Source organism: Crocodylus porosus, unplaced genomic scaffold, assembly GCF_001723895.1.
Source record: "Crocodylus porosus isolate Cpor-Errol unplaced genomic scaffold, CroPor_comp1, whole genome shotgun sequence".
Classification (NCBI taxonomy): domain Eukaryota; kingdom Metazoa; phylum Chordata; order Crocodylia; family Crocodylidae; genus Crocodylus; species Crocodylus porosus.
The window spans coordinates 30,751,542-30,777,005 of record NW_017728951.1 but is presented as its reverse complement, the minus strand read 5'-3'; the positions used below and the strand labels follow the sequence as shown (position 1 = coordinate 30,777,005).

The 25,464-nt window shown below is 44.0% G+C and overlaps 1 protein-coding gene across 1 annotated transcript in view; it reads right to left on the bottom strand.

Annotated features, from left to right (window-relative positions):
* PLCE1 (phospholipase C epsilon 1) overlaps window positions 1-25,464 on the bottom strand; it is a 275,495-nt gene that overhangs the window by 177,098 nt on the left and 72,933 nt on the right. The window contains exon 2 of the mRNA XM_019556091.1: window positions 3,277-3,565. Within this exon, the coding sequence (XP_019411636.1) occupies window positions 3,277-3,565 (289 nt within the window). The remainder of the gene's footprint in view (window positions 1-3,276; window positions 3,566-25,464) is intronic.

Sequence of the window (25,464 nt, the reverse complement as noted above, 5' to 3'; positions counted from 1 at the left end):
GGAGGTGGTTCAAGCACCTACATTGAACACCTTCAAGAGTAAATTGGATGCTTATCTTGCTGGGATCCTATGACCCCAGCTGAATTCCTGCCCTTTGGGCAGGGGGCTGAACTCGATGATCTCCCGAGGTCCCTTCCAGCCCTAATGTCTATGAAAAAAAACAAAACAAAAAAACCCAAAAATTTTCTTTTTTGTATGTCGCTTTAAAATGAATCCCTCCATGGGGAACTGCCATCAGGCCTGGAGGCACTGTAATACCACACCAGCACTGGACAGCCAGAGCCAGCCCTAACACCCTCCCTTCGGTGTGAAAAAATACTAGATTTAATCCTGGCCAAAAGGCCAAGATGTTAATGGGAAACTTTTTTTTTTTTTTGATCCTTAAAAAAACAAAAAGGGTGGGTGTTCCCTCCGCAGGGAACTGGCATCAGGCCTGGAGGTACTGCAATACCAGGCCAGCACGAGGAGGGCCACAGCAAACCCTGATACCCTCCCCTTGGTGACAAAAATGCTACATTTGAGATGTTGATTGGGAGCCTACCACAAGAGTAAGTTAGTGCATCCCATCTGGTTAAGATACAAAGTCCATTGTATTTAGTCCCCTGCAGGACCAACTCTTTTTCCAGTCATGGTGAGCCACTATATCAAATACATTTCAACTTTCTTTTCACTCCCACAGCTGAGCTGTGCCTTTCTTTCCCATTTCCAAAGAGTCCTGTTTCTTCACCAGCTTAAATATCTAGCAAACATCACCAAACTTCCATGTAGCTAAAAAATTCTGTCGCCCCTTCTCGCAGCCTGTTGCATGTGATTAGTGTGGCCCTGCCCTCTATAAGGTGGAGACAGACAAGGCAGCCCTGCACCTCAACTACATATAAAGTTTTGGTGGGTCCCAGGACTTGTGACGGAATACCTGGTTCCAGTTGCAAGTGGGGGGCTAATTAGTAAGTGGATCTTTTGTGGGATATCTGGAGTACAGACTCATGCTAAGCAGCACTAGGCTGTGGGGTTACAATGGCTTGAACTGCTGCTGACTCTCCAGCCCAATGAACTATATGGTAAGTCATGAGCCTTTTGATTCTGAACTAATATCATGCCCCAAGGCATATGCTCAATGGGAGGGCAGAAAAAGAACTTCAGGGATGCCCTCACGGCCAGCTTAAAAAAATGCAACATCAGTGTCAACTTGGGAAATGCTATCACCCAGGACTACTCCAAATGGAGAAAGAATCTGTTGCAGGGATCTCAGTACTTTGAAACCTCCCAACAACAGAAGATGGAAAAGTGGAGCGGCAAAAACAGCATGTCATGGATCAAATCAAGAATCCAAACCCCTCCACTCCTCCCCCAACATGGAAACACATGACAAAACTGCAATCTTGGATAGGCCTCATCAGCCATCTTCAGACACACAGATAAGAATCATGGAAGACAACTGTCCTTAACTGTGAGGGATTGCCAAAGACTATCATGCATAGTTTGTACTATGTACAGTTAGGTACAAAAATGCTGTTCAGCAGTGTATTTATGGAGTACCTATGCTGAAACTTGGAGCAGTTTGCAACAAGTTAAAATGCATGAATTCTGGATGAACTTACCCATAGTAATTTTCATATATGCAAGTTACTATGGATATATTTATTGTGAAGCCAGTGGGGTTTTTGTTCCTTGCATTTCAAACTAAAAAGGGGGGAAGGGGGAGTAGGTGACTGCTGCAGTTCTGACCCCAAATAAGGACTGGTCAGGCCCACCTCTTCCTCTCTTCTTCCCCCTGGTGCTTACAATGTGTGTACAGCTCACTTCCTTCCATTGTGCTTGGAGAGGGAAAAGATCTTGAGCAGAGTCTGACAGTGGGTGGAGGAGGAGGAAGGCTACAGGGGAAAGAACTGGGGAGGGCAGAGGGCAAGGGGGCCACCTGATCCCTGGAGCCACTATTTTCCTTGCTATTGCGGTGGGAGGGGACGAATTTAAGGCAACTCTCCGATATGACACCTGCAACATTTGAACATATTTATCATTTTTTCATATCTAGAATCTAATTATTGGGAAGTCATCTTATATTCAAATAAATACAGTAAATTGAGTTTGGAAGATTCTGGTTCTGCTCCCAATTCTGTCACAGATTCCTGCATGATTTTAGGTAAGCCTCAGTTTCTGTGTACTTCAGCGTTGCAAATCTCCATTAAATACTTACTTCTTATACAACAACATGAAGATAAAGCCACTAAGGGCTTGTGTACATATGGAAGCTTTTAGCGTGTGAATTTGAAATCTACTAACAATTTCATACCAACTCCTCATATGGTTATGCATATTCAATGGTAAGAGTACCTTTCTGTGTTTTACCTTAATGCAGTTCCAAACCTAAGGCCTTCTTACTACAAAACCAGTGTGGCAAAATGGGAAGCCAGTGTGGAACGACTATTCCAGAACAGTTTTTCTGCAGACAAGCCCTGATATATCTGGCGGGCTTAAACAATACATAGAGGAAGGCCTTAAAAAAAAATCAGTAAATAAATAATGATCTGTATACACTTACTTTGCAGTACTATGTAAATAATGACAACAATAACAATTAAATATTACAGACACTTGTCCAAAGTCATGAGTCCATTCAGCTCATAAATAGGAGCGCTTATCTAAATATTTGATATTATAATATAAAGAAATATTTATCTTCTTGACACAATGACATAAACATTAATCACTTGGTAGAGACTGGAATACTTCTAAAGAAAATTAAAAATTAAAGTTGTTGTGGTTTCTTTTATAAAATAGAATATTTCAATATTACCAGTACCTTTAACTTTTCACCAACATAGAACAGATTGTCATTTCTCAACTAACTGAATCATATAGAAAGCATGTAGTATTTTTTGCATCTCTCTGTTCCACATAAAAGAATATAAAGTACGGTGCAAAGATCCGCATTCTATAGAACAGGGAGGTCCAGTTTCTGAGTGCCTGGGACCACACACTATGTAGGCCACCAGGCCCCCACCCCTGGGCCACATGGGCAGTGTGGGCTCTCCCTGTTCCTAGCCATGACCCCTACAACACATGTGCCCCTGCAGGTCAAGCCACAAGTCCCACAGGGGTGGGGGCAAGAAATAGAAGCTGGGAGATGGAAGGGGTGCAGCAGCAGCAAGAACAGTGGGAGAAGGGGCGGGTCAGGTCACCTCACAGCTCATCAGCTGGACAGTCCTGCTGTAGAATATGTAATTTCTGTAGTTCAAATGATCGTGTGAAAATTCAAAACAATTAAATCTTAATTACCTTTAAGCATTGCCCTTCCAGTTGATCCTCCCAATATATTTAGAAGCCCACTTCTTGCTCCCAGTGATGTAGTTGCTTCTAGCAGAGCACCAGTAATACTGTTAGAGAGTGAAGTCCTGTGTAAAGTGGTACGGTATTGAAAGTGAGCACCTTGTACACATGTTTTTATACAATAGCCATCATCTTTGCATCTACAAACTATATTTAACATTGGAAGCTTTCTCAGAGGATAAGGAAAATATTTAAGAGTATCTTCTGCTTCCTCTTCTGCTCTCACTGCACTGAAGATCTGTAAAAAATAAAAATGTAGTATGTGTTAGTTCAGTTAATTATGGCAATAAGTTGAACCTGCTAAAAAAATACCATCGTGATTTCTTATAAAAGTTCAGTGGGCTTAAAGAGCAAACGCTGTACTAAAACATTACATTTATGCATTAGATGGAAAATTCTAAGAATCCATAACTGATTTGTAATCATTTCATTAGGGATCTTAAACTGGCTATTTAGAGGCGTTTTCTAACAGGGTGCTTTAAAAATAGTGCTTTAAAGCCTTCTAATCAAACAGGTTTTAATGACTGCTACATTGTTGAAGTATAACACAAATTCAATCAGCATTTAAATGAAATATAATTAATACTATTAAGTATATTATTATATAATACTATACTTATAATATAAGACTAGACATTATGTTATGTTGTCAATAAAGGCATATGGATATCAATAACAACAACAGCACAGCAGTTAAAAGTTTGCTTTTTATATGGAGAAGTGAGATTAAAATGGATTAAGACAAATGGTTTTAATCAATATGAAAAATATTTCAAAATATCTAGTCTCAAGCTTATTAGCCTACACCTAGCATATGCACTGGTTCCCTAATATTGGTTTAGTACTTTTTTTCAAGTCATGTTCAAACAGTAACGAACTTCAGTCTGTGGCTTAGCAACTAAGTAATTTTTGTTTAGTTTATAGAGCTAATAATGGTCAAAGTAAAACGCTGCCAGAAACCTTTTTATGTAATATGTAAGGGAACACTTGATCTTTTACTTTCTTATATGGTTAGCTTGCTAATTAATGTTAACAATTTACTTTAATGATTTAGTTTCTGATATTAAATAGTGTGAATTAGATAACCAAAAGTTTATGTAGCAAAAGCTCAATTTAATACTTACTTGTATTGATGGTAAGATAAAAAACACATAGCAGTATGTGCTATTTACACTTTTGCAGTTAAATTAGTAATGCTAGTTAAGAAATCTACTCTATTTGTCATTGTTAATTCCAAATTCCACATTTAGCCAATTTATAATCAATTGAATATAATCTTATAAATAAAAACATAACTTAGACTAAGGAGGCAGTTTTACAAGTATGAGACCGATACAGACTTAGTTGTTTTCTTTTTAATAAATTATTACATTAACTTTGGTTCTCCTTCCTCTCCACCCTCTCAGATGGTCAATTTTGATAAGCCTGGAGGCAACCTTTTCAGGCCCCACTTCCTGTATATTACTCTCACCAGACTCTTCCATCATTATTTTCAGGTTTCAGTGTAAGAGTACTGAGGTCAGGTACTTGACACTTTGTTTCTCCTTTTCACCAGCAAATCTATTCAGATTTTTTTTCTATTATGTTAGGCAAAGTGGCTGCTTCTCCCTGAGCTATACTGGGCCTAACTCTTCCTCTTGTTTTCTCTTTTGTACAATTATATAAAACTGAAATAATAATGATATATAAACAAACCTTGATAAAGACCTTTGAATGCTACAGAAGTACAAAAGGAATATGATGATTCTGTGATTCACATTTTCCCCTCCCCACAACTGCCACAACTAGATGAGGTCTAGATCAGTGTTTTTCAACCCATGACTCATGACCCAAAAGTGGGTTGCAAGAATATATGAAAGGGTCACAAACAGACTTTAAAAATGGATTTTCCTTTAAAGGAGAAAAACGTGGGAACCTGTGGCTTTTCCCTTGCAGGCTGTCAGGCGTTCCAGCCTGTAGCAGGCTGCTTGGGGCTCCCCCTGCCCCTCACACTGTGAGGCTGGGGCCCGGTGGTGGGGGCAGCAGGTTGGGAGTGAGGGGCATTGGGTCAGGACTAGTCGTCGATGTTTACAAATGAGTCCTAGTACAAAACAGATTGAGAACCACTGCTCTAGATGACTTCTACAAATGGCTTACATGAATTGCCCTTGTGTATCACATATTTGAACCTGGAATTTTTATGTGATTTCATGGTACACTTACTGATCACAATACTGCCAATAAATGTGTTCACAAGGTTTTGATCTACTTCAATGGCATCCCATGCTCCATTTTGTTTTTAAATATATTGTAACAACGAGGAATGAAACAGTACTATCTGTCTTTCATTTCTTTATTGCCATTTACCTTGTCATGTGGCATTATGAACACAGTTTTATAATATTACAGCTGGACTCAACTGATAGGTATGTGCATGGTTATAACATGCTTAAAAGTCAGTCTAAAAGTGATTTGAAGACATGCATAGAAAGTTATAAATTAATCTGATGGTATTTTTCTGACACCTGAAAGCAGTCCTGCAAGTTCTTCACTCAGGCAAAAATATATGCTGAAAGCAATAGAAGTTTTGGCTACATGCTGTAAAATTTAGGAGCCAATTAATATAATAGAATTCACTTTGAGTCCTAACATTTAGGACTCAAATATAATGCAATATCTATATATATAAAGGGTTTCGTCCATCTGTCTGTGTCTGTCTGTCTGCCCGTAATGCTCTTGGAGTTCTCTGACTGGTTGTCTCAGCAGACAATCACAATGCTTACTGAAACAACCAGAGTGCTCCGCACAGACAGAGTGCTCCACGAAGTGCCGCCATGACGGCAGGGACAGATTAGGGGGATGAGGCCAGCAGCGCCCCCCCACCCTGCTCCTTAGAGATGGCAGTGCCTCAGGGTGCTGGTAGAGGAAACAGTCAGGACAGAGTGCGATAGCAAAGTGCTGCCATGACAGCAGAGATGGAGGGGGGGTGAGGCCAGTGGTGCTGGCCTCATCCCCCCCCACTCCAACCCAGTGGTGCTCCACCGTCCCACTCTGTCCCCACTGTTCCCTCTGGCCCTGGAGGCGGTGCAGGGTGCTGGCAAAGGGGGACAGAGGGGACAGTAGAGCAAGCCTTCCTCCTCTGCTCCTGGGAAGCAGCAGCAACATGAAGTTGTGGGTGGCGGCACTTTGTCCTCGCCCCCCACCGCTCTGCCATTCTTGATGGGAAATTTGTTAGTATAGGAATATAAATATTTTGATCTTAAATTTTTATCCACAGTATTACAACTTTTTGAAAGCAGTTCAATTTGAATTAAATTACAGTAATTCACTTAAATAGTAATATAATGAATAAGTCCTGGACAGAAACTGCTATGCTTATTAATACAAAATATAAACTACAAATTTCTCCCTATGGATTTCCTCTTTTTCACAACACCATGAGTGTAATAGGATACTGAAACACAGGCATGAAAGCTTGTCAGCTTCCCATAATGTATTCTCCCTCAGCATATTTTTTACTTTTTTTTTAAAACAAGTAAATTGCAGCACTTAGGTTTTAACAGGGTCACTTTAACAGCAGCTTTATGAACTTTATGCAATCTATAATAGTATAAAGTTAGTTTGTTCAGCCATGGCAAGCTTGAACATCAGGTCCCAGTCTACAACTTGTCCTAGTTTCTGGCAAGGAAGAAAGAATCAAAGAAACCAGGGAAGAAACCCAAGAGGGAGCTTTGTCTGGACAGGATATGTTCAAAACATAGCCCTAGCCTGCCCCTTATTCCAGTGGTGGTATGGAAGAAGGAGTTAAGCATATACCACACCACTCCCAAAAAATGCTGGATCCACAGAGACATACCTCATCTTCCTAGTTTGTTTTAAAATATGTTTAGTTAATTCAAATAATGTAATATCTCAATACTGTAGTCACCTTCCAAAATATTTTTAAAAATAGGTCTGCAATTCATAAAGGCATGTTTTGTTGCCTATACTAAACTAAAGTTTCTCTCAGCTGCCAAAGCAAAGAAGCCATTTGTTGACAGAAATGGGCGACAGTGTTTTGTTGGGGAGATTATATATAGAATAATAGTGTTAATCTCTACTGTATAAAGCCTTCTGGGTAGACTTCTGGGCACTGACTCTCCAAAGACTCTGTGCTTCATATAACATTTTCAAATACTGTCTGTTTTGATGTGTTAAAGCACTGGAGGCATAACTCCTGCTTTAAAATACTGACTGGTACTATATATACATCAGGGGTGTCAGACTCACCTTGGCTTTCAGGCCAGATCTGGGTCACAGGGGCTCTTTGTGGGCCAGATTTGAACTGGGGCAGTGGCCACAGTCACTGACTTGTACACATGTACATTTCTAGGACTAGATCATTATTAATATGAAAATGTTTGTGCATTTTATGTATTCAGTTTGCATGTTTCTTCTAGAAACTTTTTCTGTTGCTGATATTAGGTATCAATAACTAAGTCCTTTATTTTAACCAGAGTTCTGCTTCCCACTTATTGCTCTGTTTTCTGAATACCCTATTTCAATGAAAGAGGCACACAAGGAATATTATGGACTTAAATGCTAGCAATATGCAGTTAACTTAGAGCTTTATAGTTCTTTCACATAAAATGCAACAGTTTTCCAGCTATGCTAATACCCAAGTATAACCAATACCCACAAGATAATAACTGACTAAATGTTTCCCCAAGCAAAATAGAAGTGATATTGGTAGAAAGAAAAGAACACTTTGAATACCAGAGTAATATTGAACTGTGGGCTCCTATCCTCAGATTGCCAAATTGGTATATAGCCTAGATGCCCTTTTGGACTTTTTATTGTTACTGAACATCCTAACAGAAAAAGCCAAAACCAGAACCTTCTGGCTTGGGAGTTGGCAACCTATGGCTAACAGGGCAAATCCAGCGTATGGCAACTCAGGGAGTCAGAAGCACACTTCAGCCAGGACAGCAGAAGCAGCATCTCCAGGGTCCTACTGCCTACCATCTTCAGTTTATTCCTATTGCTGAGGCTGCAGCAGCAGCAGCACAGGAGGCATCTCCTGGGTCATACTGCCTGCTTTCTTGTGTAGTCCCTCAGGGGGGTGCAAGCATTTGCTGCTACAGGCCACTGCTTGCAACACAGCCCTTGCTGCAGGCTTCAAAAGTTTGCCAATGCCTGTTCTACTTGGCTAGCTACAAGAGCATGGTCCATTTAGACAGGTGTGAACTTCACTATGCTGATCTATTTTATTCATGATCCCTAGCTAGCTTGACTGCTATAATTGGAAAGTAATATAATGGGCTGAAAAGCGTTCCATTTGATATAAAAAGGTTACCATACACATACTAACAATGGCTCACAAGAACCCATGACTACAGTGTTTTAGACACTTTCTTGGCTTCTTATAAGCTTCAATATCAAACTGAAGTTTCAAAGCTTTCTACTGTATGAGCCTGAGATTTCTCTCACACCATGTTGCCACCTCCCTTCAGTTCCTACATGGACCAAAGAGAGAGTATATAGGTCAAAGGGCGCTGCAATACTACAAACACTTTTTATTCCAAATTATTTACCTACTGAGTGAAAAAATCACAGATATGCCCACAGTATTGGATGGTAGTCTGATCATTCTTGTTTTATTTATGCATTTATTTATTTATTAGATGTATATGTCACCATTCCCAACAAAAGCTCAGAACAGCTTACAATAAGACATGGAATAACTTACAAAAGAATATAGAATATTAAGATAAGATATAAAATGATGTCTTAATTTGGCATCCCTTGCTAAATGCCAATTTAAGTCTTATAGCACTTCTGGAAGATATTCAGGCTTGGGCTCTGATGGGTCTCAAGGGGAAGGAAGTTCCAAAGCTAAGGACTACCAACAATGACCTCCCACATATTTTTGCCAAGCACACGTGGTGCATTAACCATACTTGCAAAAGATTGCTTTCAGCTGACCTTATGGATCAGGATGGGCCATAAGAGAGAGAGTGATCCCCTATATATGTAGGGCACAGACCATTTAGGGCTTTATAAGGTGATAGCAGGCTATAGTTTTCTTGTAATATTTCTGGTTTAAATAGGGTTGCCAACTCTGACTGAAGCTACTCCAGGAGGTTTATTTTTCTAACGTGGCATAATGTCATTAATCTGGGTGCATCGATAAATAGAGATTTTTAGGGCAGATGCTGATAGCCAATTTTTAATGAGCCATATCAGTTGATACCAATCTGATTGCAATATGCAGCCAGGCAGCATGAAGAGCAACATCTGGCTGGTAAGTCTGTGGTGGGGGAAGAGGCAAGGTAAGGGGCATGTGCAGGGAAGATCGAGGCCCCTGCAGTAAAGGAGGGAATGGGGTTGGAGCTGGGGCTGGGGCTGCACAGCCAGGATAAAGCACGGGATGGAGCCATGAGCGGCTCCTTCAGGAGGTGTGGGGAGGGGAGTAGCTCCTGTCACTACACACACCCCGGGACGGCATGTGCCCCCGGATATCTGCATGCAGGGCAAAGGCGGGCTGCCACTAGGGGCTGGGGTTGGGCTGGCATTGAGCTCTTCCTGGTGGGGGGCTGGGCCACGCTGTGCTCATAGTGGGCGGTGGCAGTGCTAGGAGGGGGGCTACAGGGTGGGGGCTGCAGCCACCCCAAAATTTGTTGTAGCCCCTCCCTCCTAGTGCTGCTGCTGCCCACCCCAAGAATACCCCCAGCCCAACCCCCGTGCTGGGAAGAGCCCAGCACCACACCGGCCCCAGCCTGCAGTGGCAGCCCACCCTTGCCCCACATGCAGATCTGGCAGCACATGCCTCCCATTCCCTCCTGGGGTGCATGAAGCAGTGGGAGCCATGCCCCTGGACGAGCCACTTGTGGCTCTGTCCCATGCCATGCCCCTGTCCCTGCCCCTGCCCCAGCCCCACTTCCTCCCCAACTGTGGGGAACCTCAATCTGCCCCTGCCATGCCACTTCCTTCACAACAGACTAACCAGCCAGACCTGACTGCTCTCCACACTGCCAAGCTGTGCTCCTAGCCACCTGCACAGCACACCTGTGTTGTGGCTGCAAGCCTGCATGGGGCATTTATCAGTGACATTATCAGCCACACCAGCCAAAAAAAGCTGATTTCCAATACTGTCAATTTTCCTTATATCAATGTCAATCCAATATGGGACTGATGTATAAGTGCACCTCTGGTCATTAATTGTACCGCTCAACCCGTTCACAATATCAATCTCCCAGATTGCTTTCAGTAGTCACTGAGAGCTTGATGCCAATTCCAGTAGACTCCTGGCCAATCTGGGAGGGTTGGCAACCCTAGGTTTAAATGTATTCATGCTATAAAAATTTTGTACATTTCAATTTCCTTGACTAGCTTGCACACAGGGGAAAGAAGGGTTAATTGGTGGTTGACCATACAGCCCAGTTTGGCAGGGACAGTCCTGTATTTTGTAGGCCATCTCAGCATCCTGGCTAGCTGGATGAAAATTCAAATAAAAGTCCGGGGGGAGGGGGGAAGAGGGGGAAGAGACAAAGCAGTGTCCCAGATTTCCTTAAAAATAATATGGCCACACTAGTTAAGTAGTTTTCTACCTGTAGTTCACAGATCCCTCCCTGAAGGTCCCCAGACTAAGTCTAAGGGGTCCATGAAAGATAACTATGGGCAATCAAAAGTATGTGAATACCCACAATTACAATTCAAAGGGGTCTGTGCCTCCTTTCAAAATGTTTTAGGGTTCCACAAATAAAAAGGGTTGAAAACCACTGCCCTAGTTAATTGGGTCCTTACTAGGAGCTAGAGCTGCCTAAATGCTAGATAAGACCTCTAACAACAAAAAACTGAATAACCTTGTTGACACTTCATGTGGATTCCACACTTCAAGAAAGATGTGGAACACTGTAAAGAGTCCAGTGGAGAGCATCCAAAATGACTGGAAGTCTAGGAAACAATTTATGAGGAAAAGTTGAAAAAGCAGGGATTATGTAGTCAAGAGTACAAAAAACTGAGAGAGGAGTTGATAAATCTTCAGATAGCTGAAGGGTGATTATAGGAGAAAGTGATAATTAGGCAACAATCTACCTTTGACAGAAGCCAAAGTTGGCAATCACCTACCAAAGCTTATGCCTAGGGGGTCTACTTAAATTGCAGTTTTGCGTAAACCATGGAATCCAGGATTGTCTGCAAAATAAAAAAACCAACCACTTAATAAAAATAAAATGCTGACTCCCCAGTGGGAGCCAGAGCTCCTCACTGCTACTGCAGCCCAGCCTTGCAGCCTGTCCAGAGAGGAAAGTGCCAGCTGGAGGGGCAGCATGAAGAGCAGCAGATTCCTCCTCCCTTCCCCACCAAAGCCGCTCTGCTAATCAGAACTAAGGGGCAGGGCCACATGAAATGCAGATGCCAGTCAAGATGGCAGCAGATCCTTTGCACCTCTCCCCCCTATGCCAATCAGCTCTGAAGGGTGGGATCACCAGAGCACATCCACAAAATACCTGAGGAATTTGCTTTTTATGCTGCGACCAACCTGTGAAAATTGGTAAGTCTAACTATGATTTAAGCAGACCCCTACTTAGGCCTCTCTGAATGAGTTTCTAAAGTGCCATGCTTCCCTATTCTTCTATGTAGAAAGGTGATATAAGCGATTCTCTGTGGCTGCATTGAACGGTAAAGGGAGCTGAACTGGAGCAAGGAAAATTAGGGTCGTTATTAGAAAGACCTTTCTCACTATGAGGGTTTTTAAGCATTAGAACAGGCTACCCAAAGAGCCTGGGTGATCTCAGGTGTCATTAGACAAACACTAGTCCAGGATGGTTTAGTCAGGGATGGTCCTGCCTTAAGCAAGGAGTTAGACTATACAACTTCTAGAGGTCCCCTCCAGCCCTACTTTTCTATGATTCTATAGTAGAAAAAACAATTTTAATAGAAAATTACCAAAAAACATAAAAGGAAAACTGATTTCCCACTATAAAATAGAACTGAATTTTTAAAAAGTGATAAAAGTCAGGAATTCTACCAATACAGTCACAGAAACAAATCCATATTTGGAAAATAAGTGGTAAGAAAAAGATCATTTTTCTATTAATAATGAATCCAAAAAAACATTAAACAATTCAGCCTTGTTTCCAGTAACTAAAAATGGCATTTGCAAGTGAGCATACTGATATACTTCTTTACAGTGACAACAGATGTATTTCCTTAAATTATTCTTGAAAATTAACCATAACTACAAATTCATTTTATCTTGGCCTTGAAAGAACTGAGTATCTTTTTCTTAATTCTTATTTTTCTATCTGTTTGGCTATAAAATTATGAAGAAGAGTCTTACTTTTTCACAGACATGGTATTGTAGGCATGCCATATAAGAGAAGCGGAAACTTAAACAGTGTTTCAGTCTTTAGTGCTATGTGATACAACTGTCAGGCAAGGTTTTTTGAGTAGATGTGGTATCTTGTATTAGACCAACTGAGTAGTTCGGGAAAAGTGTTTTGCAAGCTTTTGGGTTCAGTCACCCTTCTTCAGGCATAAGGAGTCTCTGCTGTCCTTAGACCAACACAGCTACAACAAAAAACCTAGCAACAAGTGATACAACTGATGTTCCTCCAAGGTGATGCAGAAACTCACAAGCATCGCCACATTCAGAATATAGATATTGAGGCTTGTAAGGAGGTGCTCCAAATTTCAACAGTTGGAAACCCAGATGCAGGCAGTCAACAGATGACAGTGTTCCTGGCAGGGAGCCAGCTATACGTGATAACTCACTAATGAGAATGGAGCCATCAGGAAGCTTAAGTACTCCTGGAGGAAGTGCTAAGAGAGGAAAGGGTGTATTGTTGTTCTGAGGTAGAATTTTAGTGTTAACATTGTCTCCTGTCTTATACATAAAGTAAGAGTGAGAGAGCTGGTTTGCTTGCCTGTTCTGCTTATTATGGAAACAAAATTACTGTGTGTAGAATAAACTGGTCTGAGAATCTGAAACCAAAGCTGACTTATCTATCTAAGGCAGTAGGATCAGTAACCTGTTTATGCTCTTAAGAAACTGTATTTCTTTCTTGTTTAAAAAAGCTTCTATATGACTTATGTTTGTTAAATGAGTTTTTAGCTGTCTTTTTCATGTTTTTCTTTTCTATTTTTTTAGCTCGGGTATTTAGCTTAGGACCTTGGGGAAGGCAAACATTTTGCCAAATATCTAACAGCTGGTCCTTGTGTAAACCCCAGAATACTCTGAAACAAGAAGTGGTTCAAGATGACTGTGTATCTTAACACAGGGCACCTTTTTTCTAATTTCATAAGGGTACATAGTATATACTAAAGTTCCAGGTAAAACAGAGTATACAAAAATGTTTCTTACTACTATATGATGAGTAAGTAATCTTCTGGTTGGAAGGCTCAATGATACATTTTCCAGAAATGTTGCTTAATATCTTTAAAGTAGAGGTTCCCAAACTTGTTCTGATTGTACCCCTTCCAGACTTACCAGCTGCCCACATACCCCTACTAGCATGTTTTATATTTTAACCCCTTAATGCCAGTTATTATTATAATAAAAGTTAAATCTGCCATTATATAATTTCTCCTGTGTGCCCCCCAGAGATGCACCAAAGTTTGGGAACCCCAGTCCTAAGGCAAGGGTGTCAAATTCACCCAGCCTCAGGAGCTGGATCTGGCCTGTAGGGCAAGGGTGGCAGAATGTCAGAGTTGCAGGGATTAACACAGCTATTGCTTGCTATGCTGCTGACATGCATTCCCAATGGAGCTCCACACCCTGTTCATGGAAGGCTCTATATCCCCTGCCTGCCCCCTCCCAAATTCCCAACCCCTCTAGATGCCTTTTGGGCCAGATGATGTGGCTCTACAAGCCAGATACAGTCCATAAAAGCTGTGTTTGTCAAGCTTGCCCTAAAGTGCCCAAAATGAAGTATTCTAATATAATAGTTCTAAATTCAGTCTGCCCTCTACATTTTAAGATTGATTTATTGATTGGGACAAATAACATGAGATTATCAAGACATTAATATATTTCTGTTGTTATATGTGGCAGGCTGTTTTGTTGAAATATTTCTGATTTAAATGTGTTCATGTTGTAATGCTGCATGCTTTAATTTCCCTGACTAGCTTGTACTCCTAGAAAGAAAGGTTAATAAGATCCTTATTAGGATTCAGAACTGCATGAAGTGCATCTTGTCTTATCTAGACAGACAAGGTTCTTTGGGTCAATCCAATATCTTTTATTAGACCAAGTAAAATAGTTGGAAAAATTCTTTGTAAGCTCTCAGGTACAACCACCTTTCAGCAGGCTGAAGAAGCACCTGTAGTTGGTCTGTAATCTTCCTGGATGGAACAGAATAGAAGCCAGAGGGCAGTATGCACGCAGGAGTGCCACTCAGTGAGAATGCCAGTTGAGGCAGTCAATGGGTGAAAGACAAATGGGTGGAGTAGGGAGGGGGGAAAGGGGAATGCAGACCTACTGATAATAATATAGCCAGTAAACAGTAGAGAGATTACCTGGGGTATCAGATGTTAGGCAGATTATAGTGCGTCATAAATCCCATGTCTATATTGAATCCATGAATTTCTGTATCCAGTGGGTTGATGAAGTGAAGTTTGTAGGCTTGTCTGCAAAATATGTTTTGTAAATTCCCTTTGAGGCTGGTAAGTCTGTGGGAGGGAAGGGGCAGAGGGAGAGAAGGGGCATGAGGGGGGTAGATTGAGGCCCCCCAGTGAGGCAGGGAGTGAGGCTAGGGCTGGGACAGGTACTGCACAGTCAGGGTGGGACAGGGCAGGGTGCGAGATGGAGACAAGGCTCATTCTGGAGGTGCATATGGGGGAGGAGGCTCCCACTGTAGTACACACCCCCAGGGGAGGCACAGGGGGCACATCCCCTCCTGAATCCGGCCACAGGGCAAGGATGGGATACTGCTGCATGCTCAGGGCCAGACTCTTCCCAGCACTGGGGAGGGCTAGGCCAGGGTTGCACTCAGGGCAGGCAGGGCAAATGGCAGTGGTGCTGGGAGAAGGGCTGCAGCAAATTTTGGGGTGGCTGTAGCTTCCCCCATAGCCCTGCCCTCCCAGTGCTGCCACTGCCCACCCTAAGTGTAGCCCCAGTCCAGCTCCGCCACTGGGAAAAGCCTGGCCCTGAGCGTGCAGCGGCAGCCTGCCCTTACCCTGCACACAGATCTGGGGGGGTACATGGCTCCCATGCTTCCCTTGTGGGTGCGTACAGTAGCAGGAGCTGCCTCTTACTCCCTGCCCCCCTCCCCATGCCTTTTGGGCAAGCTGCAGCTTTGTCTCCACCTGTGCAGCACCTGCCCCTGCCCCTGCCCCACTCTGTCCCTCACCATGGGGGCCTCAATCTGCCCCCCCCATACCCCTTCCCCCCACAGACTTACCAGCTAGATACTGCTCTCTAAGCTGCCAGGCTGCATACTGACCATCTCATACTGATCTCATACTGATCAATATTGGCTGATATGACTTGTTAATGATCGGCCATTGGTATCGCCTCAAAAATATTTATTGGTGCACCCTTACCAAAAAAATGCTGCTTCTCAGGTTTACAACTCTTGGTGCGCTTCTTCTCAGACATGTATGCTAAAGGTTGAGTGATGTGAACCAGTCCCCTGAGGCATGAAGGTATTATTGAGTGTAACCATTCTGAACTTCAACTTGCATTTGAATGTGTAAAGCTTCCTATGTTTCAAGTGGGTTTTTCTGCTGCTGTACTTTATGATATTAACACATAATTGCTATAGAACCCCCCTTCCTACTGAGGAAACTCTTCTATCATCCCTACTGAGAGGAATGAGAGTACCTCTTGTCAGAAGGGCTTCCTGAGAAGTGGTCCTAAAGCAGCATAGGGAAGCAGGATACTGAGTGAAACTAGATTAAGTACTTTATTGTGATGACCTTAATGCAGGAGTGGGCAAGGTCTGGCCCTCAGGCCGAACTGGGTCTGTGCAGGACTCCATTTCCCCTACCTGGATGGCTGCAGCTGGTTTCCACCACTACAAAATCCCAGCCCTGGCCCCATGACATTCATGCTTGAAGTGGGTCACATAGTTCCTGAAGGAACATGATATTTGTTCTGGATTCTTAAGGTTTCATTCCAACTATTGATAGTCTTATCAAAACCATTGCTTGTGTCTCCTATATTGGGCAGTATAACTGAAATGCTGAGGTTGGTTGTAGATCCACAGTCCTTCTGGCTTCTATGGGGTATACCATTCGTGTGTGCTGTGTCTTTCTTTTAAGTGCCAAATTTTATTCACTGACAGAGTGAAAAGTCACCCTTAGTCCTTCTTAAACCAATCTGGATATTATCTATTTTGACAATGAACAACTCCTTTTCCCTTGAATGGCAGGTCTTCCACTTTGTTCTACATTTCTTATAGAGCAGTCAGATCTCAGCAGCCATGGTTGGGATACACTTCTTTAACCATAAAATAAGAGGCCAAGTGTATTATATCAAAGCCAACTTTCAAGCTGCTTTTTATCACCATTTGGCTCTCTGCCACCAAGAAAATTAACTCCTCTCTAACATCTGGTGGTACACTCCCAGCCAATAAAGATAACTTCTTTTAAATTAAGAAGTCATAGCTGGAACATACCTTGTAATTGGCAACTGTAAATTAAAAATTTGCAGAGAATATTCCTTACAACCAAATAAATACAGTTTCTTTGGCTTTGTTATTTGATGTGATTCTATTTTGGTAGGATTTCTCATTAGAAGCCTCACAGCAAAACATGATGGCACCAGATGCAAAAGTACTCTGTCCTTTGGTAGGACCAAAGCACTTGACTCCTTGTCAAATTTGCATAGGTAGGGTGTAACCAGTGATTGTGTTGGATTGGGGACCTAGCTAAAATAGCCTAGCCACTTTTCTTATGAGCAACACTATTTTTCACATGGGACTAGGCTGGAAAATGTCCTGTAGTTTGGGGAACAATCTGCAGCTTCCTCTATAGAGACCTTTAGAGCTATTACCATTTTTTCCAAAAGGTCTTAGTCACCTAAAGTCATTCAGTTATGGAGTACCAGCTGGATCATCTTCTTCATCATCATCTTCTTCTTTGGACAAGGAGATTGGAGTAGGGTCCTCACATCTATACACTGGAGCAGGAAAGTGGGGAAAGTGGTGGGGGGAGAAGTGGAAGTGAGTGGCATGCAGGAGCGCGGGCTGTGGGCTGGCAGGGGTCTGTGGAGCCAGGCTGGGCTGCAATAGCAGGGAGAGGCGGGGAGCTGACCCAGCTACATAGAGCCCCAGATGGCCGGGACCCCGCGCTCCTGCTGCCTTGCTTTCAGCCTCATGCTCCTGCCTAGTTTCTACTGGCTCCCATGTGGGAGTCACTCCCAATACCCCCACCCCATCCCTGCAGTACAGGGAGGGATAAGCGTGTGGCCCCAACTGACCCTGTGCACCCTGTGCTCACCAGTCTGGACTGAGCAGCAGCGGCAGGGATGGTGCTCAGTGTGGAGGAAAAGCGCTCTCCCTCCCCCCACCAGCGCTCTCTTCTGCAGCTGGCCAGAGCCCATGTGGGGCTGTCCTGCCTCTCTGCCATGTCACCGCTATCCCAGCAGTGGCAATGGAGAGCAGGCATAGGCAGTCTCGTGTTGGCTTCAAGCAGCTGAAGCACAGGGCGTTGCCCCATGCTGAGTACCATCCCTGCCAGTGCTGCTAGCCTGGGCCCCACACTGGCTCCAGGTGACCCACTGGGGCTTAGCCATGGCAGCAGCAGTTGGGTGCAAACTGCTGCTTGATGTGAAGGAACATGGTCCCCCTGGTTGCCACCATCAGGCAGTTCTTGCTGCTGCTGCCTGCCTAGCACTTGCCCATCAGCACTGCCCAGCACAGCAACAGTGGCCATGTGGAGCAGCTCCTGGGCAGCACAGATGTGGTGGAGAAGCAGCTGTACCTCAGCCAAGCGTGAAGCAGGCTCCAGGTTGCCAGCTGCAGCAAACACTGCCTGGTGGTGATGAGTGTGGGGCTGCTTTCCTCCATGCCAAGCAGCAGTTTGTGCCCAGCTGAGGAGGGTACACAGGTAAGTAGAATGGTGGCAGGATGCAAAGTGTAAATGGCATTTGAACAACTGCTAAAGTATTGTGCAGAGTGCAGTACAAATAGACCCAAATGACTACTGGTATACAATAATTTCATATCAAGAACATCTATAGTCTCGATCAAGAGTAAAGAATATATATTATCCTAGAAATTTATATGTACTAAGAACTGCATCTTATGAAGGAAGAGGCTTTTTCAGTACACATTAATCTAACAGTACAAACTAAACCACCTGGTGTAGACAAATATAATTCAACTCACCTAAGAGAACTTTCTGTGATCCAGATTCAGTGCTGACCTCACCTGATACAACAATGTCTATGACACTGGCATTGATTCCTACTTGCTGGTATCTGTCAATTAATTTATATCTGATTTTTTTAATAGCAATCAAGACAAATTCAGCAGTGTTCTCCTCAACACATAAAATTGTATGTCCATGAAGATGAAACTATGTAATGAAAATCTTAATGTCTGAAATAACTTTATATAACTGGGTTTATGATAATTTGGTATCAATATACCCTAAATGAATATTATGCATTACATACACTGTAGTGATCACTGGGTTCAGCAAATACAGACATACAATGAATGATAAGGATTAAAATAAACTTTTATTATGAAGTAGCATTTCTAAACTGCTATCTTATCACTACATCTTTCCTTTTAACAATAACTACAAAAATCAGCCCATTAATTAACACCCATTTATAGAGAAGAGTTTACTAGCATATTACTTTAGAGTGAGTCTTTACTATTCACTATCCTATTTCCCTTTTCAGCAGTTCTCTTAGCAAGTCTCTATGGGTGCCTATTACCATGGGCGACTGGTGCCTCCTGGCTCTGGGGGGGGTACCAGCTGACAGAGGGTCCCCCAGCGGCCAATCGCTGACCCTGGAAGTGCTAGCAGCAAACCAGAAGTTGGCTGGCAAGGGCCAATTTCAGGGGGGCAAGTGCTCCCCCACCCCCCGCACCCTCTTGTTCCTGAATGGCCAGTTATTGTGATATTTGTTGGATTCATTTTGGTTTCAATTTTAATTTTCTATACTCATGCACTGGTAAAATATTAACCTTAACTCCACTGTTTAATTTAAATTAAACCATTCCTCCTTGCACTTTCACTGGCAAAAATACAGCCCCTCTCATTGCTTATACTTGATTCTATTATATACATATGAAATTCTTTTAGTATAACCTCAACTGTATGCACCTGATGTTTTTGTGCTTGGACTCTGCAACCCGTGGCAAAATGGTTCCCTCTCGTTTCAGCTGAAACAGAGCTTTCCAAATCTAGCACAATGTTTGGGGCCCTATCGCCTTTCACACTTGGTGCACACAAGCCCTTTTGCCCTCTGTCCCTTAGCATCCTCATTGCTGATGAAAAATTCCAATCTGTGAGGTGGCATCTTAGCAGCCCTGTAAGGTGGCTTTTTCTGGCCCATTCTTTCATGCTTACTGCAGGTACAACTTTTTTGATATATTCAGCTCTGTAACCTGGGCCTTCACAGTTTCTGCTGCCCTGCACATTTGGACAGCCCTTTCTAGTGAAAAGTCTTCTAACAAGAGCCTTTCTTGTAATGCAGTGTCTGCCTTCTTCCGAGGTGGAGAATTAGGATGGTTCCTAAATAATGCCACAAATAATCCTATCTCTAGTAAAAAACTTCTGTTAAATTCCCAAAGCACAGTGTTTACACAGTCTCTTTAGTTCAGTAACATATTGATCTATATTTTCTCCTGTTGTCTCTCTGCTTATCAAAAAATCTGTGTCTTTCGAGAGTTTCATTCTTTTTTGGCATGTAGTACTCCTCAAATTTGGCCAGTATTACATTCAGCTGTATACTTTGGCCTTCTTCAAAGGTAAAGGTATTATACACAGCCAGGGTTTCCTCTACCACAATATGTAGGAAGATACATAATTTGACCTCATCATTTTTCTCTTCTGCCCCTGTGGCTCCTAGGTGCCACTCAAACTTTGTCTGAACACTCCCCAGTTCTCTGCTATATTGCCCAACATAAGAAGGGCAGGTGGAAGTTGCAAAACTTCCATGACTAGCTATCCTTTTACTTTGATTCTAACCGTGCAGGAAGGGCATTTAGATAAGCCCTTGCCATTCTACATGGCTGAGTTGTTTCATTTGCTCTCAGTTTCCATCTTCCTTTTCAATTTGGCATTCAAATCTTTTCAAGTTCTTCATTTGCCACTCCTGACACCATGTAACAATCATGGGATTCCATGACGACCATCTGGCATGAATGAAGAGAATTAAACAGCAAAAGCCTCTGCAGAAGGCCTGTGCGAAGTGGCAAGTATTCACTTCAGATTTGGATTTGATCGATTCAGAAGCACAGTGATTAGATTTGGAGATCTGAATCACTGTCCCGATCCAATTCAGATGAATCAAAGATTCGGCCATAGACTAAAAAGGCAGCAGTCCTCACCACGCTGGACACAGCTGCTTCCAGCTGGTAATTCTGTTGTGGTGGGCAGATCAACACCCTCACAACGAAGGAGGAATTGGGGATGGGACAAGCTGCCCAGTCAGGGCAGGGGGGCTGGGAGGCATGGAATGTGGGCATGGCAGCACTGGGAGTGGGGACTATGCCCTGCTGCTGCTTGCCCACCCAGAGTGGGGGGTGCAATACAGGCATGGCTTGCTCTGGGTGGAAGAAGGCAAGTGGCAGCAAGGAATAGCCCCTGCTCCCAGTGCTGCTGCGCCTGCACCCCACACCCCTGCGCCCCAGCTGTGCAAATGGCAGCAGGGCAGAGCCCTGCTCCCAGCACTGCCACGCCTGCATCCTGAGCCCCCCCCACCCCAGCCGGGCAGCTTGTCCCAGCCCCAGCCCCAATCCCTCCCTCACTGTGGGGGAATTGATCTGCCCCCCATGCCCCTTCTCTCCACCCACCACAACAGACTTACCAGCTGGAGGCAGTTGGGCCGAATCTCCAAAGCAGCGCTGAACCTTTTCTGAATCAATTTGGAAGCTTCCAATTCAATTCAGACCTTTTAACTGGTCTTCTGATTTGATTCAGATCCGGCCACTGAATCAGGTCGAATCTCCTCTGAATCAAATCGGTGACCAAAGTTTCACGCAGCCCTACTCTCCAGTTCTTTGGATTCCCTCTCAAACAGAAGGACCATGTCCCAGTTCCCAGCTCTCTTAGTCTCCTGTTATGGAGCATCTTTAAATTATAACTTCTGTCACTACAAACACCATGAAACAGAATCAACTCCTGAGAGTCCCGTGAAACTGTTATATTTACTGACTAGTCAACAGTATATAAAATATGGTAAATTTAGTTTAGGAAGTTTTTTTTTTACCCTTATCTGTTTGCAGATATCCTCTTTTCCCCTGTTATTTATAATGATGCAAAAATATAACAACTACTAAGTCATTTCAACAACTCTGTATGGCTGTGAGACCTGGACATTCACTGGGGCACTGGAAAAGTGAACTGAGACCTTTGAAATGCAGTTGTTCTGAAGACTTTTCTGAATAGAACACCAAACATAGAACAAATGAATCTGTGAAAGATCAAATCAGATGAGAAGTTGGCAAATATGAACCCTTATTCAAAACCATAACTAGAAGAAAGATGCTGTGCTTTGGACATGTAAAAGTCTCAGCACTAGGGCTGTGTGAAGCTTTAGTTGCTGATTTGATTTGGCAGAGATTCAGCCTGATTAGGTGGCCGAATCTCTGAATCTGAATCGAATCAGGAAACCCTTTAATATCTCTGAATCAAATCAGAACCCTCCAACATTGATTTGGAGAGATTTGATGGTTGTACAAGGATTGCAAAAGAGCAGGAAAAATGGAGAAAAATTACTGCTACATCAGAGATGCCTCAATGGTCGGTGCGGCTTCGGGACTGACTTGACTTGACTTGAGCACAGAATACAGACACAATATAGAACAACTAAAAATGTAAAATTCTCAATTAATCTTTCAAATTGGGCTCTGTAAATCAGACAGCATTAGAAAGAAAAATATTCTGATCAGGAAGTGGATATTTGTCCATTTTACTTTGAAGCTTTCTTTAATTTTTCCCTCACGGTATCCAAAATCATAAAAGAATCATAAAAGAAATTATCCAGAATCATAAAAGAAATCTCCTCCTTCTCACATTTTTACTGAGGAAAAAAAAAGACAAACTTTGTTTCTACCTAAAAACAAATAACTATGAGATAATTTTGAAAGAAAATGAAAAACCACTGCATCCTCCCCAAATGTGACTGAAAGTTGACTTAACTACTACTAAAGCCAAGTCCAGATTTTTACAAACCCTTTCAGGCCCACTTTTATAAACTTCCATTTTACAACAGCTAATTTACTAATTTTCCATTGCAAAAGGAATGGAACCTCTAATGACAAAGAGTGCAATTATAGAAAGATGGAGGGACTACTAGCATTCTTTTAAATAGCAAGATGGATAAGTGCAAATAAATAGCCATATTCCAGTTGTGTGAGCCACTTGTAAAGCCTTAACTTTAAAGGAATTGAGGTGGTAGCCATGAAGTTGATGATGTTCCCAGTGAATTATTAAAAACAAGAAGGTGTAGTTAATTCAATAAGATTCTACAACATTATTTCTTGGCTCAAAGATTTGCAATGGAATGGAAATGAATGGAAGTGAGGAATCATATACTCATTTTTTACTAAATGAAACATAATGTGTACCATGACATCTCCCTCATTATCACAGGCTCTAAAAATATACTTTTGATACTTTTACATAGATTTGTCCTTTATGTACATCAAATGGAGTGTAGATTCCAGAAAAAGGTCCAGTACAAATAATAATAAAAAAATTGTCATCTACTGGAGAAAAGATGAGAATCTTCCAGCCTCCGATCATAGAGCTGGGAGCTTCCTGCATAGGGAAAGTCCCCCACCCAGCCCCGGCTGTGCAAAGGTGGCAAACTTCCCTGGATGGCCCAGATCTGGCTGGGAACTGTACTAGTATGGGCCACATCCCAGGCAAGAGTTCAGGCAATTGAGCCATGGGGCTTGGCAGAGGAGGGGAAGATCCCAGCTGTGCTCCACCAGCAAGGCAACTAGCAGCAAGCCCCTGGCTGGGCAGGGATTCCCCGCCCAGCCAGGTGCTCACTGCTAGCTGCCCCACTGTCTGATCAGGGCACAGAGCTGGGAAACAACTGCAGAAGAGGGGACTCTTCCCAGACCCTGTCCCAATCACCTTATTGGGCTCAGAAAGAGCTCTGGTGGAGGGGACTCCCTTCAGCCCTATGTTCTGATCCCTCATTTGGGGCACAAGGATGGGAAACAGCTGCAAGGGTGTGGCACAGCCCAGAGTTGGCTGGGTCCTGCCCCAGATGGGGATAAGACTCAACAAGCCACAGGGAAGCCCTGCTGGACATAGAGCTTATACCCATGTGCACAGTGTGGGAAAACTCTACAGCAGCAGCTTTCATCCCATGCATATCAGGACTCATCCAGATGCGTATGGACCTAGGAGACAGCTGTCTCCTGGCCCCAAGCTCCTTGACAGCCCCTGGGCCTGAAGCTCCCCCTGGCTGCTGCAGGAGGCAGAGCACAGGGTGGGAGCAAATCTGTTCTTAAAAGGGATCATGTGTAAACATGCTCCCCAGTAGGCTTGCTGTGCAGTATCTTTACTACACAGTAAGCCTAATTCAAATTAATTGCATGTGTAGACATGCCCGCACAGAAGGGAAATGTTTGCTACTTTTTTGCCTGCAGAAAATGTTTAACTTCAAGAAAGCACTGAGAAAAGACTGTCCTTAGATATACAAGATCATTAAAAGGCCAATTAGTTTTATATGAGAAACTGAACACTTACTGAGGGCCTTGTTACACCTTACACTGAGCTGCAAAAATGCTGATTGGTGTTAATGCTAGCTTGAGTTTGGAGCAGTCACATGTTCAGGACAGTAGGGGCCTGGAGGACTGAAAGGTAAGAATACCCACCTCCCATTCTTGGCTTTCCTCCTGTCCTCTGTGTGACCGCCGGACTGGGGGGGTGTTCTCCCCGTGGGTAGCCGCCTGAGGATGGAGGACCATCGCTGCTCACCCTGGGATACCGCTGACCTGGAGTAGGTGTTAGGTCGTCCAGTCCCTGCCCTGGTTCTCGCCCGCCACAAGTTGTTGTTAGGTTCAGTAGGGCGGTTCCTGGTCACTCCACAGCCCGGGATCCCTGGCGGTCACGTTATGGGACTCTGCCACCCCTTGCACCCTGGCCTCACGCCTCCTTGGATGTCCCCTTCTAACAAATATCCCAGCTCCCTGTCCCGAGGCTGGTTGTCTCACTGGCCTGGCCAACCCTTATCTTCGGACTCCTCGTGCCCTGGGTGTCCTGGGACCGGGTCCCGGCCAAGACGGGGTTTCCACTACGGACCCCTGGCCAGAACTCCCCGGCTATACTCCTTGACCGGGTTCCTCCTTTAATGGAAAAGAACCTGGAAAACTAAAGCTAGGTCTCCACAACCCTACTAGCTAGGTCTTTAGCCTGGACCTTCCTAGGTGCCCTACGAGCAACCCTTATCTTAGTCTCCGGCCATAGGTGGCCGACAATGGCCTCCGCCTGACTGTGCCTCCTCGGCGCCCTCTGGGGCCCGACCCTCCTGGAGGTATCGCCTTCCAGTGCCGGTGCCCCAACCCTGGACCTGTAAGTCCAGCGCGCCTCGGGTTCGCAGTCCCAGAACTCCTCGCCGCTGGATCCCTTGTCCTCAGAGTCAGTCTGCCGCTCTTCGCTTGCTGTGCTGGGGCTGACCGCCGCTGGTGTCCTCCCCTCTGCTTGGGTAGGCTGCAGCTCCCCGACGGGGTCCCCGTCTCACCTTCAGGGAGGTCAGCCGCTTGGCTACGGCTGCCGTTCTTTATCCCTCGGGCCGGGCGGGTGGCAGCTCGCCCACTCCAGGCACTCCTTGACCCTCTTCTTGAGGGGTTCATGGCCCGTCCCCCTCTGGGGGCCTCGCTCTCGGTGGCGGTGAGGATGTCAGCTCGCTCCACCCTGGGATCCTCCGCCTCAGTGGGTGTGAGGCTCCTTCCTGGATCCCGCGGCTGTCCTTCCTCGGCGGCCACTTTTATCGCCAGCATCCAACTGCCAGCACCGGTGCCGACTTCCGGC